General features: G+C 41.1%; 1 protein-coding gene across 1 annotated transcript; it reads right to left on the bottom strand.

Moving 5' to 3' along the window:
• Positions 1-8,179: 8,179 nt before the first annotated feature.
• Positions 8,180-19,605, bottom strand: lonrf4 (LON peptidase N-terminal domain and ring finger 4). The gene is made up of 12 exons (XM_026188816.1): positions 18,701-19,605; positions 17,114-17,232; positions 15,478-15,600; positions 14,207-14,395; positions 13,876-13,993; positions 13,565-13,646; positions 13,260-13,374; positions 11,867-11,988; positions 11,594-11,752; positions 10,538-10,700; positions 10,304-10,453; positions 8,180-9,078 (listed from the first exon to the last, which is right to left on the bottom strand). The coding sequence occupies exons 1-12, from the start codon at positions 18,996-18,998 to the stop codon at positions 8,929-8,931; spliced, it is 1,788 nt and encodes a 595-aa protein (XP_026044601.1). The 5' UTR covers positions 18,999-19,605; the 3' UTR covers positions 8,180-8,928.
• Between the last annotated feature and the right edge of the window lie 194 nt (positions 19,606-19,799).

The raw sequence follows: 19,799 nt of genomic DNA, 5'->3' as shown, positions 1-19,799 counted from the left end.
TGGGATCAAATAGAATAATCAAATCGATCATGCGTGTATTTTTTGATAATATAAACCAATGTCTGTATCTGTTATATCAAAGTGGTTGCCAAATCACTTTTTCCCCCCACGGCTGTCTTTTCTAAGTCAGAAGTATAGCAACTTCTTTCTTCCTTTCCTCATCTTTATGGTGATCATTATCCCCTCCATTGTCTTGGACCTTGTTGTAGATATGATCTGTCACACTGTTTTTCATTATTCAGATGGTCGTTAGTCAAACGTTATCTCTCCCATAAGTCTCCTACCATCCTGACACTTCTTTAAGCAGAAATATCTGTCTTTTGCCTTCACTGAAAGCTAAGCCTTGTGATCCCAGTCTGACTTTTGTTCTGCTTCATAGTGCCTTTGGAACTTGTTTCTCAGAGGATTGTTTTTTAAATACGGTTTAAGTGCTGTTAATGCATGGGCTGTTATGGCGGAGACGCCGGAGGGAGAGGGTAGACCCAAAATGCAGAGTTAACGTGGCTTGGACATGAAAACTTTATTACACAGAACTCAATACTCAGTGATACTAAATATAACGAGAAAGCCGTGATTGGAATCCGGTGCTTGCAACTAAGAACAGATAAACAGGCAATGGGTCGTGGTTCCGGGAACAGAGACTGGAGAGCAATGAACCTAAGCTTCTCCTAATCCTACATTAGCAACCAGAACAACCAGAACACTGTCGAGCTTTCAGGACAGGAGAAAATATTGCTGTCTGGAACATGCAAGTCTGTCAGCAGATATCCTCATAGTAGGTGTCATATTTCACTTCTCTGAAGTCAAAATCCAAACAGATGAGATGGAGGATATGGATTCAAACGGTGAACGCTCCACATAAAGCTGAATCCATCAAAGATGAATAATAACTCCCTCATTTACCAGAATGTGAGATGCTACGTAAAGCTTTTAGCTCAGTTGTTAGCACTAGGTTAGCAGCAAAGAAGGACAGCTGAAAGCTGAATGTTAATTATAATGTAATGTAATATGAGAGCCGATATATGAATAAAAGGCAGCGGTGTAGCAGACTGGACTGCTTTAACTAAGCTGGAAAACTGGATAATTTAGCTTAAGTTTCCAATAGCTTAAAACCCAGTACTAATATTTAGCTGTCACCTGAGCACATATCAGAATTATGATTAAAAACCTCACACAAATGTTAAATAGAATAAAATATAAACAGAATGAAATAAATTTCACAAATAAATTTGGAACAGAAATGAAAGAAATTTGTGTTTGGTTGATTCTTTCTTTAAATGATGTCACATTTAAAGGGAAATACATTTATCAGTTGGGCAGCAGAGTTTAGTATGCGAGTTGTACCCATGAAAAACTTGCCAAATCTTCTCTCCCAATGCCAAACAGCTTGTTTTGCTATTGACTCTTGTTTGTTGTCATGTATTGGATTGAATCATTGAAGTCTGAAGAAACAATATACAGATATACTGGTAATTTAACAGTTTATTAATGTAACAAACTGGGGTCTCAGTAACATGTGGAAGAATCATACACATTCACAACAGCCAGGCATCTCCTCCTCATGCTGGTCACCACCTTGGTCACACACTGCCGGGCGATGGCATCCCATTCTTGAACCAGCGTTTGTCGCAAGACAGCCAGTGTGGTTATGTTGGTCACTCTGGAATGAACAGCACGACCAAGCTGATCTCACAAGTGTTCAGTGGGGTTTAGTTCAGGACTACAGGTAGGCCATTCTATCCTCTCAAGTCCCAAATTCTGGAAGTAGTGTCTGAGTTTTTTCCCCTCACTGTGGAGATTATGGGATTGGTTGCAGAATCTCAGCTCAATATCTGCCAGCACTGAGATTGCCTCCAGTGATGACAAGTCTTGTTTTTCCAGTGAGAGCTATGCCATCCCACACCATCATACTGCCTCCAACAAAGGCTATTACCCTATCAGTACAGCAATCAGCATAGTGTTCTCCGCGTCTTCTCCACACTTTGACCCTACACTCATATTGCTGTAGGCAAAATCAGGACTACTTTATGAACATAAAGTTACCCCACACATTCAGATTCCAGTGTGCATGAAGCACAATCAGTTCTGATGATAAAGGAAGTCATGGCAGGCCTCTTGGCAGTCATATGAAACCAGAGATTCGCTGTGTGCAGTCAATCTGGATTGTCTGTGTAGAGAGCCGTCGGCCATATCATGCCGCAAACCTTGACTTAGAAATCTGTAGAAGACTACCTACGCTTTACATGTGCTGGTAGGGTAAGGAAACAGTCTTTTGCTGGTGTCATCTTCTTGAGATCCCCACTTCGTAGCCTGTTTCTGATTTGCACCGTTATATGGAACTTGGCACTCCAACTTGGAGACTGTACTAGGCCTCACCCCAAATAAGTAGTGAAGTTGCTCTATGGCATGGGCACTATCCAGATCAATCAAACGTGTCATGCTTGGAGCAGACACCGACTGACCGCTGCAGCAGGGTCCATGCTCACAGGTGCAGCTAATCAAAATCCAATTGGGCACCTGATTATCAGCACCTGGTGTACCAGAAGCTCACAATAAGATTCAAGAACAGACTAAGCTGTTTGGCACTGGCAGAGAAGATCTGGCAAGTTTTTCATGGGTACAACTCACACACTAAACTCTGCTGTTCAACCCACAAATGTATTTTCCTTATAGATCTGACACCATTTAAGGGGACATAAAAGGGATTTCCAACTGTGTAAGATTTATTGCCAAGAAGCATTGTTGCAACAAAGAAATAATCGACCAAACACAAATGTCTTTACTGTACTATAATCAAGGTAGGGATATATCCAACTTCAATCTGTTTGAACTGAACACAGCCTTGAGTGCATGCCAGACTGAGATCATTGAAGTGGCTGAAACTTTGCATGTTCAGCACACACTTATTTAGTGACACTTGGATGTCCATCTATTACATTCCTTCAAAGTCCTCACAATAAACAATTTTGATATAATGCACATGGCTGTTTTGTGTATTTTAGGTTAACCAGATAATGGAAGAAAATTTAAGCATGGAGTTTATAGCAACAACCTTCAATCAAATAGGAATATTATGTTTCTTATGAATCATTTTTAAATCCAATCGTCATTCTATTGTATATATTAATCGCCATCTGTGGGTGGACAGCAAAGAAAGAATTTCATTGCACAGAGAAATGCCTTTTTCTCTTGTGACACATGAATCTCGAATCTGTTCCTATATTATTCTTTAATCTAATCTATAATATAAAGTAATGAGGGTTTGAACAGTGTCTGGCTATACATCGAAAGTTTGTACAGGCAAGGTTCAACTCTTTACCCCTTGAAAGCTGACCAAGAGTCACCACTGCAGCTCTTTTCTCTGCGGTTTTTGTCATATTTCAGGCCTGCTTATTAAATAAAATGACTGGATGTGCATCAGTTAGCGAGGGTGGTCTGTGCCTCTTTAAACTATTCTAATGGTCATCAAAAAAGAGGTTTATTGATATATACTTGGGTGTCAAAATTAATATTTAAATGTTAGTGGCCAGTTCATCAAATGCATTCTTTAAAGAGTCCAGGAATTTTAAACATCCACACAGCAGAGTAGTCAAGCTGGGCTGAACTTCCTCTGACATGCTCATGCTGGTATAGTAAAAACACAGTGTAGCCCAGCTTCCCAGTAGCTTCCACAAAAACAGTCATTAACCTTATCTTGGAGCAAGCAGCTGGCCTTTGACCCTCAAATACAATTCTGAACATCTATTCACATAATGCCGGTGGAAACTCAACCACGGACACATTCATATTCCTACTAATTCCTAGAACAACCTCTTGTTATTATATTCAGCTCTCCCTTTTCTTTGTTCTCGTACACCAGCAACGCGCCGTGCATGCAGACCATACAAAAGCAGCCCCACAGCCAGGTGTGTGACTCTGTGGGCATTAGCTCTACAAATCAGTGAGCCAGTTCCATGACATCACATCTCCTGTGGTGCCCCAACCATTTCCTGTTTCTCCTGTCCTTCATCTGCCAGCAGGTGATCCCAATCTGCTTCATTTGGATTGTATTTTTTTTCCCTGTGCAGTATGTAAAGAACACGTAACAATAAAACCAACTCAATCTGAGCCAGTGTTTCCTTAGAGATGTAGTGGCACCGAGGGGTACCTAATCCATCTTTATTTTTTTGACATGTTAGCATCCACACATACAACATCCAAAGTCAAATTCTCTCGTTCTTATCACAAATCACAAGTTTAGGCCTTGACTCATAAGGTGTCGTAGAAAGCAGAGTGTGGCTGGTTAACCTTATGACGTGATGCTCCTTTCCAGGCTGTCTCTCGCTTGTTCTTTTATTTTTTAAATCTTGTGTTTCTCTCCACCAAAGTATTTAATATGTGCCTTGGGGGAGGGTGGTAGCCAATATGTTTACCTTGGCTCTCGCAGCCACTGACACACAACAGCGTACTCATGGGTTTGTCATCGTGTAGACACTCAAGAGGATTATACAAAGACAGAAACAAGCTAGGTTTATCAGCTTCAGCCCGACAAGAGAGCATGAGTACACACACACACACACACTAAAAAACTAATCTTACAGCAAGAAAACACAAACACACACAAATTTGAGCTCTTTTTCCTCTATCTCCCACTCCCCTTCAAGCTGCTTCAATTCACTGCACTTATATCTGAAGGAATTAGCTCCCTGCGTGTTGTCTTTCATGCTGTGTAAGGTACACAAAAATGCTTTTCTCTTCAAAGAGAAAGTTTCTTTACTTCCTAATTGATAATCCTGCTCTTGACATGTTGGTTTTCCAGGCTGGGTTTTGTTCCCAGGACAACAAAAGCATGCATGCGTTCTCTGATGCTCTTTTTCTGCTCTTGTTCCATATTGTCTGGCTATGTCTATTTTAGTAGAAGCCCCTGCGGGTTGTTCCACAATCATGGGGGATAATTATTAAGTAGTCGTGCGCATACAAACTTGTTTGTATCAATATTGTTTCTCGGGGCCTTAACTTTACCTCTATCTGTCGCCTTGCACCGAGACCCTTACCTAACAGAAAATTCCAACTTTTATATATTATAATTTAACCAAAATATCCAGGGGATTCTCTTTTCCCCGTCAAGAAATGTTGGTTCTCTTAACAGCAGAAATACTAGCACGCACAGAGTCACAGCGAGTTCTCCCCTTTGCGATAACTCCTACAAAACGCCTGTCATCCTTACTCAGTCATACACAAGCGGGGAGTCAGCGCAAGCCGATGGATCAATTTAGTAGAGAAAAGCTGTGGCATTCTTCAAATGTAATGGGCTTTGATGTCGACGCTGAGCTGCATTACAGAACCTCACTGAAGCCAGTGAAACCTCTTTTTATCTGTCTGTTTCCTATGCAGAGGACGTCGGCAGGAAATATACCTCACTTCTGCTGCACAGATGCTTTTTTCCCCCTTATTATTGTTCAAAGACATCTACATTCATCTTCTTGTATTAACGCCTCTGTATTGGAGAATCTCACGCTGACCCTATTTTCGTGGACGTGATCAGTTTGGGACTGAGATTATAATGAGAAAAATAAAATATAATAACAGTCTTGTGAAGCCTTCCTCGTTTATGAAGTGCCATGCCTTAGTCTTTAGCGGGTATAGACTGCCCCCTGGTGGAACCTTGATTCATTACGTATATGTAGGCTATTGCAGGTTTAGAGTTTATGTAAAACAACAACAACAAAAACATGTATTAACATATTTTTGATTGTGCTGCTGCAGTCACTTCCTCCAATTTAACACATAAGGTCTGGGTTGGATTAAAAATAACCAACTTTGAATTATGCACCATTAATAAAAGAAATGCCTGAAGGTTGTGAGTCATCATAACCCCTGCAATTTCTTTAGAGCTGGTGTAGTTAATCTAGAAATAGCTTCCAATTGGATATTCACAGGGAATACCCATTCAACCTCTTCTAATTTAAATTTCTATCCACAAGAGGAAATCATGGACTCCTTTCTCACTGCCGCAGCTGCAGCACTTCACAGTTCTCTCAGTAATTATAACAGTTTCCCTGCCAAAGTGTGTTATTATCAGTATGTGAGGCATGTTTCGCTCCCATCAATTCTTCCTATGTGTCGGTTTCTGTCATGCTGTGAATTGTAATAGACCCTGGCTCTCCCATTTGGCGTGAAATGTAGCCAGAAAAACTGGCAGCGTGACATTCAAATCACTCAGACACAAAATTAAAGGAAGATTACGCAGAATGTGAGAATTTTTTTTATTTATAACAACATTTAAAAAGTTCAATCTGGGAGGGAGGGGGTGGGGTGGGCAAGCAGGTAAGAAATATTCAGATCAAGATCATTCGCTGCTCTTGGCTTGAAGGGTGGGGGGATTTAAAAGCAAATCCGTCATCTGGCGCACATTGTTCTCGCTTTCGGCAGATTTGCATGCACCCATTGCTGACAGAGTGGTACTAAAACAGGCATGTCTTCAGTTCACACGCAGCCCACAGACCACTGACCGTCCAACCACAGCGGCCAACGTTTCCTGTAAGATCTGCAGCACATAGCAGGAACAAGTCGCCATGGTGCTTTTCACAGCCTTTTTATTTTTTCCTGAGCAGACAACTGTGCGGCTCATTCTCATGGGCAATCGCTGCCAAGAACAGGTCGCTGATTATGCCTCGTGTTCAGCATTGGAGACGGTGTGGATTCAGTGAAAACTGGTTTAACTGTGCTCGTGGGCATTTTTTTGACAGTCCGGTAGCACCGATGTCAATGAACAGCTGCCAGGGTGTAAAGGGGGGGGGCATGCATTAGCAGACGTTTGAACCTACACAATGAATGGACACCAGCTAAACACTAAGATGACAAAGAGTTAGACTGGGATGAGTTGTTTTGTAAAAAAAACAAAAGCATTGTGAATTGTAATCTCACAGCGGCGCAGGGTAAACTAACGTGACATAGCTGACTATGATCGACACAGATCATTATTCTATTCATGGAAATCTCTTCAAACAATAACACTGACAAACGGAAACATGCAAGAGGTGTGAGGGACTGTAGGTGAGCATCAGAAAACAAAGCCCCACCAAAATGATTTTACTGTGCAAAAGTATTTGTCTTAGAAATTGAGTCAGAGAGGTGAAAAAAAAATCGCCTCTGTGGACATGGAATTAAATCCCTTTTCTGATTTGAGTTAGCTTTATTGTCTGGAAGCAGGAAACTGACTTTCGTGTTTTATTTTTGTAGCACATTCATTGTCATCTCTGATTCTACCCTCATCTTCAGATTACCTCAAATCTCTCAACCGTGCATGTGAAATTTTTCTTTTGAGCGTAAGCTATATCTAAGCGGTCTCTGTAGCGGGGTGTTGACTCGCTGTCATACAAACTGTATCTGTTAAGTGTGTTGCTGGTCTAATTCTTATTATTTAAAGTGATATGTTGGCCAAGAAATGTTAAAAAAAAAAAAAAAAAAGTTTGCTGCCCACCATACAAAAGGCATAAAAGGAATCAAGGCTAGCTTCAGCATCCATGATATAGACAGACATAAACACAGTGACAAGTTGGCCAGCTATTTATATAAAGCAATTAATATAGAAATATCAATGGCACATGTATCAATTTTTCTTTTTTAAAATCACCCAGTTAAGCCTATAGTGTTTAGTAAATTAGTTCTATGTTACTTTACAGCTTCAACATTCCACGGAATGTAGCACTATATCCACAAAAGATCACCCAGTTCATCATCAACGCCATGTAAAAACTAAGACTTGCAGGTCTCCTGGTGGGTCAGCCCAGGCACTCAAAGGCACCACGACTTTGGTGGTAGATGGGCCAGAGTTAGGTGTCACCACCTACACAGACTCAAACTTTACAGTAACTGTTATCAGTGCAGACAACACACCATATCTACTTTTGAAAAAAAAAAAAAAGAAAAGAAAAAAGAAAGAAGTGGAAAAAAATGGCTTGTGTCAAGAGTGACTTGTTATTTTACACCTGACACACGTACATGCAGTGCTGTGCTGCTACTTGACCATCAGCATGCATAATCGCAGGTTTGTAGCATAATGCAAACCTGCTGCTATCTCAATGCCATCATTTCACTGAAAAAGAAAAAAAAACAGCAGCTTTTACTCTTTAAAAAGTGATACTCAAGTTGCTGCCATGTGATAGTATAAATTACTGGATTATTTGCCAGTGCTAAATAGGGATCTTAGAATATTCTTTAATAGTACAAACTTAGTCATAGTCAATAGCGTAGATGCAGTTAACATGCAGGCATTACAAATAGTGTTGTGCAGCACAAGACAATCACTGTGAATTTTCCCCAAAAAAATATTTTGGCACATGAACTTTCACCCTCTGGAGGTTCATAGTCTTGCAAAAATATCTCTACAAATTAAGTGCCGATTGCTGTTTATGCTTATTTCAGCTCTCTTCCTTCTGAATGCAACAAGTGCAGCTGAAGTAGATCATATATGCACGTTTAACAGTTGGGCTGATGCTATTGCATGATTTTCTAAATGTAACAACTGGAGTAAAACAGTGACACCCAGTGTTAGTTTTCTGCAATGTTATCGATTTCCCCACAATTCATGATCAATCTTTGGTCAACCCTGTAGTTCTCACTGGTACAGCATGTACAGTGTGTGTGCGCAGAAGAATATTCTGGTGTAAGAAATATATAAAGCACTCAAAAGAGCAAAAACCTGACTCTGACCAACTGGATTGTGTGATAAAAATCACAAGCTTTTAGCTAGCAGCCAGGTGATCTGGCTTTCAGTTGTGACTCGAGCACAGTCCATAGAAACGATACAGGATAGTTACAAACCCAACCCTGAAACTCAAAATGTGTTGTGTGCGCATTTGTTTGATTTCACTTCTTTTTTTAAATGTGCTGTGCATAATATTGGTGTCAGTTAGCCGTGGTCTCAGTACCACTGTGCTGGAGGGTTTAGCTCTGAGAGAAGTACTCAAGGACAAGGCGGAGGTGTCCCAGGCGATCTTTGAGAGAGTTCAGGGACAGGACGGTGGTCTGATAGGCGGGGTCCAGCTGGAGGACAGACAGCAGCCACCAGCACCATCCTGGACCATTAGGCGAAGCCTAAAAGAGAAAGTTTAGCCTCTGTAATCATGAAAATACATTAAGTGCCAAACCAGTCCAATAACCCTGTGATGGTAATGAAAACTTAAATTCTCTCAACCAACCGACAATCGTCAATCCAATAATTGAGGATGGGCGATACATTCGCGCCTGTGCAGACTTTTTGACAGGCGCAGCAATGTAATCAGGCACAGACGGATTTGCGCGTCTACAACTCAGAAGTCCAAACATGAACGAACTAATTTCCCCAAAAAATTAGGGCTGTCGGCGTTAATGCGGTCATCACAATTAACTCATTTGGAGCGCAGAATGAACAAACTTTGGACAAACTGCCCGAAATCCAGACATTTCAGGGATTTTGAGTCAGTCTGTGCTCCAGATGGGTTAATTGTTAATCATGTTAGTCGTGATGACGGCGCGTTAACGCTGACAGCCCATTTGGGACGAAAAAGGGTAAACCTAAGGATGTAACCAAAGCGGTGTGTGACTTGTGCAGACGTATAGTACGAGCAAAGTACTCAAACACGACTTGTACGTGTCCGCCATCCGGCTGAGTATGCTAGGCTAGGCTATCACCAGCTTCTGCAGCTCCATCAACAAGCATTTGGGCGCACTCTGAGGAGGGTGCATTTGCTCGCAGATGAAACAAGGTGCTGTTAAAACAACGCTATTACTTTTTTTTTCTGTTGACTTTTCTATTAGCTGCATCATTATTAGCAAACGTACCCACTGGCAAATAAATGAATAAATCGCCCTTGTAAAAACGATCGATATATTCGTCCAATCGCCCAAACCTAAGTGTAACTGAATAATACTCTGGATAATTCTCTGTTCCACTACCACAAAATCATTTAAAGAGACTGAAAGATAAAAGAAAAGCCATTCTTTAAAGAAACACTACTCAAAACCAACATCTGAATATAAAATTTGGACGTAGCTGCAATTACATAATCTCACTGGTCAATGACGTGCTGAGGCAAAACCTCAGTGTTTTTGCTATTGCTATTATAACTTAAACATTACTATTACATACTAATACGACGCATGAAAACATCGATCAGAATACTTAAGAAAAAAAATTAATCTTTTAGATTTTTTTTGCACTCATGATAACACTGGTCACTATTTGACATTTAAAAGGGTAAAAGCAGTGGCTACTGAGCAGAGTGAGGGAAATGAGTTTTACAAAGGTTATCAGAGCAAACGTCACACTTAAAGCACAAACCTGAATGTTGTCCTCCTTATCCGGCATAGCACCATACTGTCTGTTGATCTGTTCGCGGATGCGGCTGCCGAGTCGCTGGTACCAGTCCTGGGCCTGCTGGTACACGCTGTCGTGCAGACGCTGCAGAAGCTCCAACTCACTGCCATCAACCTAAGAGGACGCAACGATATTAACAATCACAAAGAGAGAGACAGAGAGAGAAATGCTGCTGTTTGTAATCTCAGAAACCCTCACCTTGATGTCCTCTAGGTACTCTATATCAGCGGTGTGGTAACCATCCCTTTGGCCTCTTTTCAGTACCTTGAATCTGCTCCCACCAATTGTTTCCACATAAGAACGTCCATCAGGCAAGAGCTCCAGATCGAGAATCTCCAGCATACAGCCATAGTCTGCGAATCTGACGCACAAGAGATAAAAAGCAGTCTTTAGGTTCAACATATTAAAATACATCTTAATGCAATAATTAGAAAATTATGCAGGAAGAATATGAGGGGGTTGGAGTAAAGCTTATTTTGCGATAGTAATGAATATAAACTAGTTTTGTTCTGTGCGTTTTCAAGGCATTATTAGCTTGAAGGAACACAAGAACGTAACTGGAAACCATGTCAACCTGTGACACAAAGATGAGGATAACTTAAAAATGATTAAGGTCATCAAAGTCCCACCATGACTGCTGTCTCCCTACAAGAACATGGTATACCCAGCACAGACTGTATATATACACATATCAGATGGATGAGATTAGTTAGATTAGATTAGTTTCTGGACCACATTTTAGAGCCTCAACATTAGTGTCTATGGTCTCTGGATACTGACTTGCTTTTTGGGGCCAAGAGTCCAGTGGCCACTCAAGGAACTACAGATTTTTTTTTCCAGTCTGTGCTGGCTTTATTTTTCAGCCCTGGAGGTTGTAGTGTGATCTTTAAAGGCACGCTATTCAGAAGCAGATGAAAATGCACAGCAGATCTCATGGCAAACCTGTGACCATGTTGTTATTTTCCCATCCCCTCAGGGTCACAGATCAGTGATTTAAACTTTGCCCCTGCGCTGTCTACTTGCGGTGCCCTGCTGACATTCCCATCAGGTTCCACCTAGCCTGTTGTGAGCTTCACAGTCGGGAAAATGTCAAACCCAAAATCTCTCTACACACACAGACAGCCTAGAGAAAGTTATTTTAAATTTCTATACACATGCAATCATATAGGCCACTGTTCTCATCCCAACATCATCATCATAATTTGATGTACAGTATGCTACGTGTGGAAATAGGTAGAAGATTCTGTTGCATACCCTCTGCCATGCTCGTAGCTGCACATGCCAAACTTCTTGGTGCCGGTTTCCATGCAGCGGCGCATCATCAGCCGATAGCGAGGCTCAAACACATGCAGTGGACAGGGCACTCCAGGGTAGGCCACGGTGCAGATAAATATAGGGATGTCCTTAGTGAGACTAGAAGAAAGAGAAAAGACCACAACTGTAAGGACAACGGGCTATTTTGTGACAAAACAATCTATTAAAGTCGCGACAATAATTAGGTGTAGACTGTGTCGGTGAAGCGCCTACTTTGACAGTTCAGCCATCTCAGCATCGTGGACCTGTTTCCTCTCAGCCAACTGGGGGGCAAAAAGTCGGGTCATGATGTCCTGGAGCAGAACTGTGGGGTTGTACTTCCTGTTTCTGAAGTACTGGAAATGAGAAGAAAGAAAAGATACTACAGTACTGCAAAAAAAAAAACAAAAAAAAAAACCCTGCAACCATTAAACAAAATTATACTTTGCACTGTTGTGCTCCATCATTAATGTGAGTGTCAGGGTGCTCATAGATATACATTTGTCTGTGACTGATTTGTCTGTGTTTGATTACGGATACTCCAGTGGCAGTAGTCCAGCAATGGAAGCATGAAATGCAGTGGTGCAAGTATGCATATAATATGCAAATACGCAAATTAGCAGCACAAGTAATTTCTATTGAAGCCACCCTTAAAATATTGATTTTTTTTTTTTAAATATAGTACATTTTTAAAGTCTTGTCTCAGCTGTATATATAGCTACTGTCGAAAAATATAACTGTGCTGATATAACTGTGTGATTACTTCATTTTGGCTATTTTACATGTCCTATAGGTATCATCCCATCATCCCATTTACTAAAATCAACTTGAATCCGTGCTGGATGTCTTCAGTTTCAGTGTTATTCCTCTGTAGTCCCGCATATAGCGACTGATATGAGTGTTGTTCAAAAATTCCCTGAAGTTTTTCATCTTGGGCTAACAGACCAGCTGCGCCATATCCTCTAAGTGTCTTATTCTTATGGTCTGTTAGTATTTTTTATGCTAAAACGTTCCTTTTTTTCTTCAGCCACAGTTAGCTTTATTAGGTTAAAATATATTCAGCAAAGCTGCTATTTATTTCAGCCCACTTTTAAAGCATGATCACCCCTGTGGAAAAACTTTGGAAAGTGTGCCTTTTCTTCCTTCCTCTTCAGATACTATTGTTTCAGTGTCTTCAGCCAGACCTTCTCTTTCCTTTGTTTGAATGGTACAGATTTAAATGTGTTTCCTTATAAACAGTGAAATGGGGATAAAAGAGTGTGATAGCATGTTGTATGTTGCAGATTGCAGGTAGCAAGCCAGAGCCCACTGGTTTAAAATGATTCAGATTGACTGACACACAGACAGTATTAAGAATTAAATTGGCCAACATAAATCCAACATTGATTTTGAGTGTGCTTAGTAACATTTCTATTAGAAAATGAGGCCCAGTATCTTTGCACACATTGTCACAAAAGTAGAGCATTGAAAAGATTCATGTCAGAGTGCCTGAGCTAAATCTGGCGCCTGAAGACCGCAATGTGGTAGCATTAACAAAGCTTATATAATAAAAAAAAGTACTTTTTTATTTAAAGTGGAGCTGTTTGGCCTTCTTCCCATTGGGTTTAAATGCACTCAGTCTAGTTACCTCTTGCAGCGGCTGTTTGCAGAGTGGACAGCGGAGGTTGTGGTCTAGGCTCCTCTCGATGCAGTTTTTGCAGAATGTGTGCCCACAAGGAGTTGTGACTGGCTCAAAAAATAACCTTTAGAGGACAGACATAACACATTAGGCTGTTTATGCTATGTATGATTTAGCTGTTAAATCTGGTGAGTGCTGGCATGTGTGCTAAACACTAACCAGACAAAGCAAGGAAAGCGAGACCAGCCAGATATATGACCCCGCTACAAACAGCGGTGCATTATTGATTGCAGCGAGCAGTCCAACACACTCACCTAATGCAGAGAGGGCACTCAAAGTCTGACACGGTGAGAATAACCATGCCGTTCTCTCTCTCGTGATAACTTTCACCTAAGACTGAAAGAGAAAAGACACAAAAACAGATTCCCTTGAAACGTTTGCAGTGAGTTTGACCTTTCGGAAAACAAGTCCCGATCATCGTGTAGTTTCAAACCATCTGCTGGGTGGCGGGGGTGGAGAAAGCTGTTTGCAGTTGCAAAAGACAAAAATGACTCCTACTGGGTACGCTGATGTTAAAGATGAGAGTCAAATCATAATGAATGCGAGCACCGATATATTGACTTACACTTGCCGTGCAAGTCTTCTTTCCTCGTCATCATCTCTTCATCCTCATCAGCAGCGGGGAGGAAGGAAACCGCTTGGCAGAGGCTGAGGCAGCATTCAGTACCCGTGTCATGCTTCACCTTGGAGAAAGCAGATATTAGGTTTTATCTGTTAAGATTTATTTTTAAGTGCATAAGCTTCCCCACACTCACCTCATGGGAGGACCTTAAAACAGAGGAAATTCCAGGACTACGGCCATCTATTTGCAAATTCTGACACGCCTCATGTTTTTTTTTTTTCCTGTTTTTCTTAATCTTTAAAACTCATTTTCTAACTACATATGAAATGTTTACCTGATGTGTATCTCTCCTCCCTTTTCCTTCTCCCTTATCTCCATGAGGATGTTTGAAGCCTTCAGCATGAACCGGCCCCTGCGAGCTGCCGAGGGTTGTGATGGGACAGGGCTCTTTTAGGTACTCGGACACTGCCTGCAAAATGCAGGGCATCTCCTCTGGCACTTCCACTCCCTCTGCCTCCAGGATCTGCCATTGTAAGAATAAAATCAATATAAAAAGAAAATGTGCCATGATACCTCACTGTCATCACAGTGAAGTTAGTTCAGTCTTCTTGCACTAAAACCTAAGTGAAGAAATGCAAATAAAGCTAAAATGGGGGTGTGAACATTAATTTTAAGTATTAATTTTAATATTTTATGGTAGGTACACTAGAATAAAGGGGTAAAAAGGCTTTTTTTCAAAGAAATAATAACTCTTTAAGTAAATTTAAGTACTTCACCTGCACCATAATACAGCCCGTACAAGTGCCATATTCCTTACATTTCACAAAGTTTCTATGAAATGATGCCCAGCTTAACATGTATTTACAATATAATTATTTCTTTTTTTCTTGTAAAAAAATGACTACAAATTTATTCTATCGTGCATAACTTTAAGTATTTGTAGGTAAATACAACCATATTGTAATTTCAAATAAAAAATATTAAAGTTCCATTTAATTACAAGGGAATTATGCCTGTAATCATGGGTTATATTATACAGTGATATCATGTATATTTATATTTATTTATTTATTTATCTATTCATTCATTCAGTTGTTTGATTTAAACACACACACACACACACACACACACACACACACACACACACACACACACACACACACACACACACACACACACACACACACACACACACACACAGACAGAGAGAGAAACAAACTAAATCTAAACTGATTTGGAAGTTCAAACTTTAAAATTAGCTCTCTAATAACTGATTGCATCTGTTATTAGAGGTATGTTTGCCTTCTGAACATATGACCCATGGTGTGACCTATAATTAAAAAAAAAAATCATACATTCACACATATCAAAAATTCAGGTCAGATCCTAAAACATCTCTTAAGATCACCTGTTCTTTAAATGATTTGCGCAACTCTGCGCAGAATGCTATTGCAGGTGCTGCTTTAACCTTCTATGACTCCAGCCTTTCATTTAGCAGTGTCTATGTCTGTGCTACATCCTGTTATACATAAGGAATCGCATGTGCTCTTCAACTTGAATTACATTACATTTCTCACTGATGAGTTCTTGGGAGGTTTAACAGACCTTCTTAATCTGGCTCTTTGCGGGAACAAAATCAGCTTGAAGTTTTAGGCAACGGTGGAAGTGGATGAGGGCTTCTTTCTGCTGACCCATTTCCAACAGTACATTCCCTTTATGAAAGGAGCCCTGCACAAACAGAATGATGCAATCAGCACATTGGTGTCTGTTTAAGCAAAGACCTCCAGAGCATTTAAACAAAAACTCTACATGAAGTATGTTGCAGAATTACAGATTTTTTTTTCTGCACTAGAGGCAGAGTCAGTCAAACTGTAAAATGATGGTGTTACGGAACATTTCCTGTAAAATAACATCTCTGGATATTCAGTTCAATTCAGTTTTAACTATATAAATATAACTATCACAATGACAAGGTGCTTTCTATTGTAAGGTAACGACCCTAATATTAGAAAGAAACGCCAGCAATAAGACAAGCACCAGCTTAGGCCTATTACAGTTTAACTAAGGGAGCGTTCAGGGTCAGCTGATCCAGCCCTAACTATATGCTTTATCAAAAAGGAAAGTTCTATGCCTAATGTGAAAAGCAGAGACCATGTATGTCTCTCAAATCCAAACTGGGAGCTGGTTCTACAGAAGATGGGTCTAAAAGCTGAAGGCTCTGCCTCCCAGTAATCCTAGGAAGTACAAGAAAGCCAGCAGTCTGAGAGCAAAGAGCTCTAATGGGTTGATATGGTACTAGGAGGTCGTTAAGATAAGATGGGACCTAATTATTCAACGTTTTGTAAGTGAGGAGAAGGATTTAATTAATTATATTTAATTATGAATTAACATTGATGCAATGAAAAGAACCTAATATGGGAGAAATATGCTCTCTTTCTAGTCCCCGTCAGTACTCAGAATTTTGAATCAACTGAAAACTTTTCAGGGAATTTTTAGAACAACCTGATACTAATAATGAATAGTGCAGCCTAGAAGTAATAAATGCATGAACTAGTTTTTCAGCAGAGGTGAGATAGGATGTTTCTAATTTTAGAGATATCGTGCAAATGAATGAAGACAGTCCTTGTTTAGTATGTGTGCTGAAGGACATATCCTGGTCATAAACAATTCCAAGGTTCCTCATGGTGCTACTAAAGGCCAAAGGTGATGCCACCCAGAGTAAGCATCTTGTTAGAAACCATGTTCCTAGGATTTCTAGGGCCGAGTACAATAACCTCCGCTTTGTCTAAATTTAGATATAAAAACAGAAACAATGCAATAATGGACTCTGTACAGTATGTTTTTCTGCATTAGCAGTGAGTCACCCACTGGCATGGAGTGATTAAATGACATTATGACATAAGTAGCTGTTTGCATAACATTGTGAATGACATAACATCAATAAAAGCAGGGGAATTGCTTCAAATGTATCAGGTCGACATGGTAAGGCAAATTATGAAATGAGGTAACACCTTCTTCCTGCAGTTACGGTTGTGCCGTAGCATGCATGTTACAAAACCAAGCCGACAGTGGGAGGGTGTGCAGGTTCAGATTCGGCTTTCCCACACCAGAGTGCAGTGAAATGCTATAAATGTGGCACTGTTAATGTTCCCTACAACAGATCAGCTTTTGTTGTCCGGACAAAAGAACCACACAGACAGCAAAGGCACACTGCGTCTGGCTGGCTCCGCTCCGTTCTCACCTCCGTCCAGCTGGGGCGAAGGCAGCAGAGGTAGTCGAGGTCCGTCAGAGCGTCGGAGAAACGCCTCAGGCCCAAGTTCGCTTCGGCCCTGAACACCTTCAAACTCTGGTCGTCTGGGACTAGAGGAAGTGAGAAAAGGTGAGATAGGTGAGGGATGATGGTGTGTGGAGCTTTTGAGGAGAAGTGGCCAAAATTAAAACAATCCAAACATTCAAATGAGGAAACACGCATCAGGTAGTAACAGGCCCACATAACAAGTAATTCTGCTTTCTGGAGCATGGAGGAAATCGACCCAAGAACTTATGATGCGCCGCCTTAAGGAAATAATTGCTTTTGGCACCACTACTGACCATATAAAACAAAAAAATGCAATTAAATGCCACTCCTCAATCACTGACATAACACACACATGGGCACGCTATATAAAGATAATTAATATTTGATCGAGCCCCTCCACCCCCCTGGCGCCGACAGCATCTGCACCTTCTGCTTCACATATGTGCACAGTCATCTCCTATTCCAGTCCATTCAAGACTTTCTAGCTTCAGCTGACACACTAGTGTGCATTCTAGGTTCCTGGTGACATTGTTACCTAAAGCTGCTTGACTAGTCATTACAAAAGAACCTGCAAGGTTATGCACATAAGCATTTGCAAACACAAAGTCAGTTCTTGGTAATGATCCTCTGAAACAACAAGTGAAAGTGAACAGGTGCCATGAGAAATCATCAAAAGAAAAGACAAAGAAGAAGAAGGGGAAAAAAGTAGTTCACAAATCTGCAGGGAGCTCGTTACACAAGAGCCCGCAATGCTGGAGCAAGGTAGGTAGAAGTATTTAACTGGATTGGCAGAGGAGGCGAACATGAAGGTTAATTCAACTGATTCCCCATAGCACAAACACTCTCATGATCCCCTGGGCGCCTGCTGACTTGATCGACACATCTAAGGCAGGAGCAGACCCTTTTACTTCCTTGTGGCTGCATGAACCAAAAAAGAAAAGAAAAAGAAAAAAAATCAACCGCACATGCAAAAGACGCCGAAGGTAAGCAGTTGCACAGATAACAGCTTGCAAGGCTGCAGTTGTTTAGTTTTTAAAATATTACAAAACATCTTTAAATTCCCCTCCTCCTGCAGAGGTGCATAAAAGAAGCACACACACCGACCGAGTCTGTGCCAGATACGTTTATCCAATCGACATCTCACCTTATGTCATAATGCTTAACTGCGTAATACAGCTGAATGAGACAGATGTTTCTTCCACTGCATCTTGCTTATTCAGCACAAATCACAAATTACTTTGTTGTTTCAATCAAATGGTTTAATATGTTTGATCATTTTGCATTCTCTATTAACCTTCTTAATAACCCGGGTACTTGGCTTTTAGGGGGGCTGCACCATCACTGGACACCAGCAAAGAGTATGTGCAGTGCGTAAAAGTGGAAGAAAAGGAGGAAAAAAGTAATTTGATTCCACGGAAAATAATAATAGTATTTATAAATCAAACAAACACTTAAAAAGAAAGAAAGAAAACACACACGCACACTTATGTGTGCCTGCACTTGTCAAGACCTCTCACGTGTGTCACTTACCTAAGTTCAGCCCCTCGTTCGCTAAGCGTAACGCTTCCGCGAACTCGGTGGCTTTGAGTTTCTCCTGAATTTGGCACTTCATCCCCTTCTCTTCGGGCCAGCACTTTTCCACGACGCCGATGAGCAAGACGTTGTTCCTCGTGTTTTTCACCTCCTTTTGTTTTAGCCTCTCTTTGCACAGCGGACATTTGGAAGGCAGGTAGCCCCCGACGCACCTCCGGCAGAACGTGTGGCCGCACGACACGGTCACCGGCTCGCACATCAGACAGAGGCAAAGGGGGCACTCCAGCATTTCCATTGTATTTTTTTTTTTTTTTTTTTTACTGGTTATGTCACTAGTACAGTGTCCCACGGGAAGAACTGTCGCTTTGTTCGTCAAAGCACTGCAGATAGACGGTTTGGCGGTATTGTTACTGCAAGGACCCTTTAAATTACATGCTGGCAGCTGGCGATGCACTAATAATAGTGTCACACATCAGCCTAAACCAGACCGCTTTCCGTCCGGCTGCAAAACTGAGTCCTCATACGCTCACCTGGCAAATTTTCTTTTCGTGTTCAAAACATTCAGTGACATTGTTCGTTTTCAGCCCTAACTTAGTCTTTGTATTGGGACAAATGCCATGTTCCCTTTTCAAAAAAGACTCTCGGCTCCCAGTCCAATGCGCCGGTTTCCTCGACGCTCCAAAAATCCAAACACGCCGCACGATCGAGGTCGGTAAATCCGCACATTAATGTTATTTCTCTTTAGTAATCCGAGTCCGCTATTAACCCCTGTAGCCTACTTCTCCGCGGCCACGAAGCTAGGTGACTGTGTAACACCATTGCATTACATAAATAAAGATCACGTGACGCAGCAGCGAGCAACCCGATTGGGTGAAGTGAATGGCTTTCCACCCTGTTGTGAAACCCAACGATGCCGAGTTTCATAACATAATTCCTTCGACTACGCTTCCTATTATTTTCATCTGTACATTTAAACTACCCCAGGGCACGAGTTGATGGTATAGCGTGAGTAGGGGAAAAATGGTGGATATGATAAATCCAAGGGTGGAGAAAATTATGGAAACTACCTTGCCTCAAAGCAGGGAATTCCAGCTAA

The sequence above is a fragment of the Astatotilapia calliptera genome, chromosome 2 (genome assembly GCF_900246225.1).
Source record: "Astatotilapia calliptera chromosome 2, fAstCal1.2, whole genome shotgun sequence".
Classification (NCBI taxonomy): domain Eukaryota; kingdom Metazoa; phylum Chordata; class Actinopteri; order Cichliformes; family Cichlidae; genus Astatotilapia; species Astatotilapia calliptera.
This window is presented reverse-complemented; position numbering and strand designations above follow the sequence as displayed.

Coding starts and splice junctions, on each gene's coding strand:
- lonrf4 (XM_026188816.1), bottom strand. CDS start 18,998: ATGGAAATGCTGGAGTGCCCCCTTTGCCTCTGTCTGATGTGCGAGCCG. Junction 13,994..14,206: donor GGAGGAGAGATACACATCAG/GTAAACATTTCA, acceptor GCTTTCTCCAAG/GTGAAGCATGACACGGGTAC. Junction 10,454..10,537: donor AGTACCTAGAGGACATCAAG/GTGAGGGTTTCT, acceptor GCGTCCTCTTAG/GTTGATGGCAGTGAGTTGGA.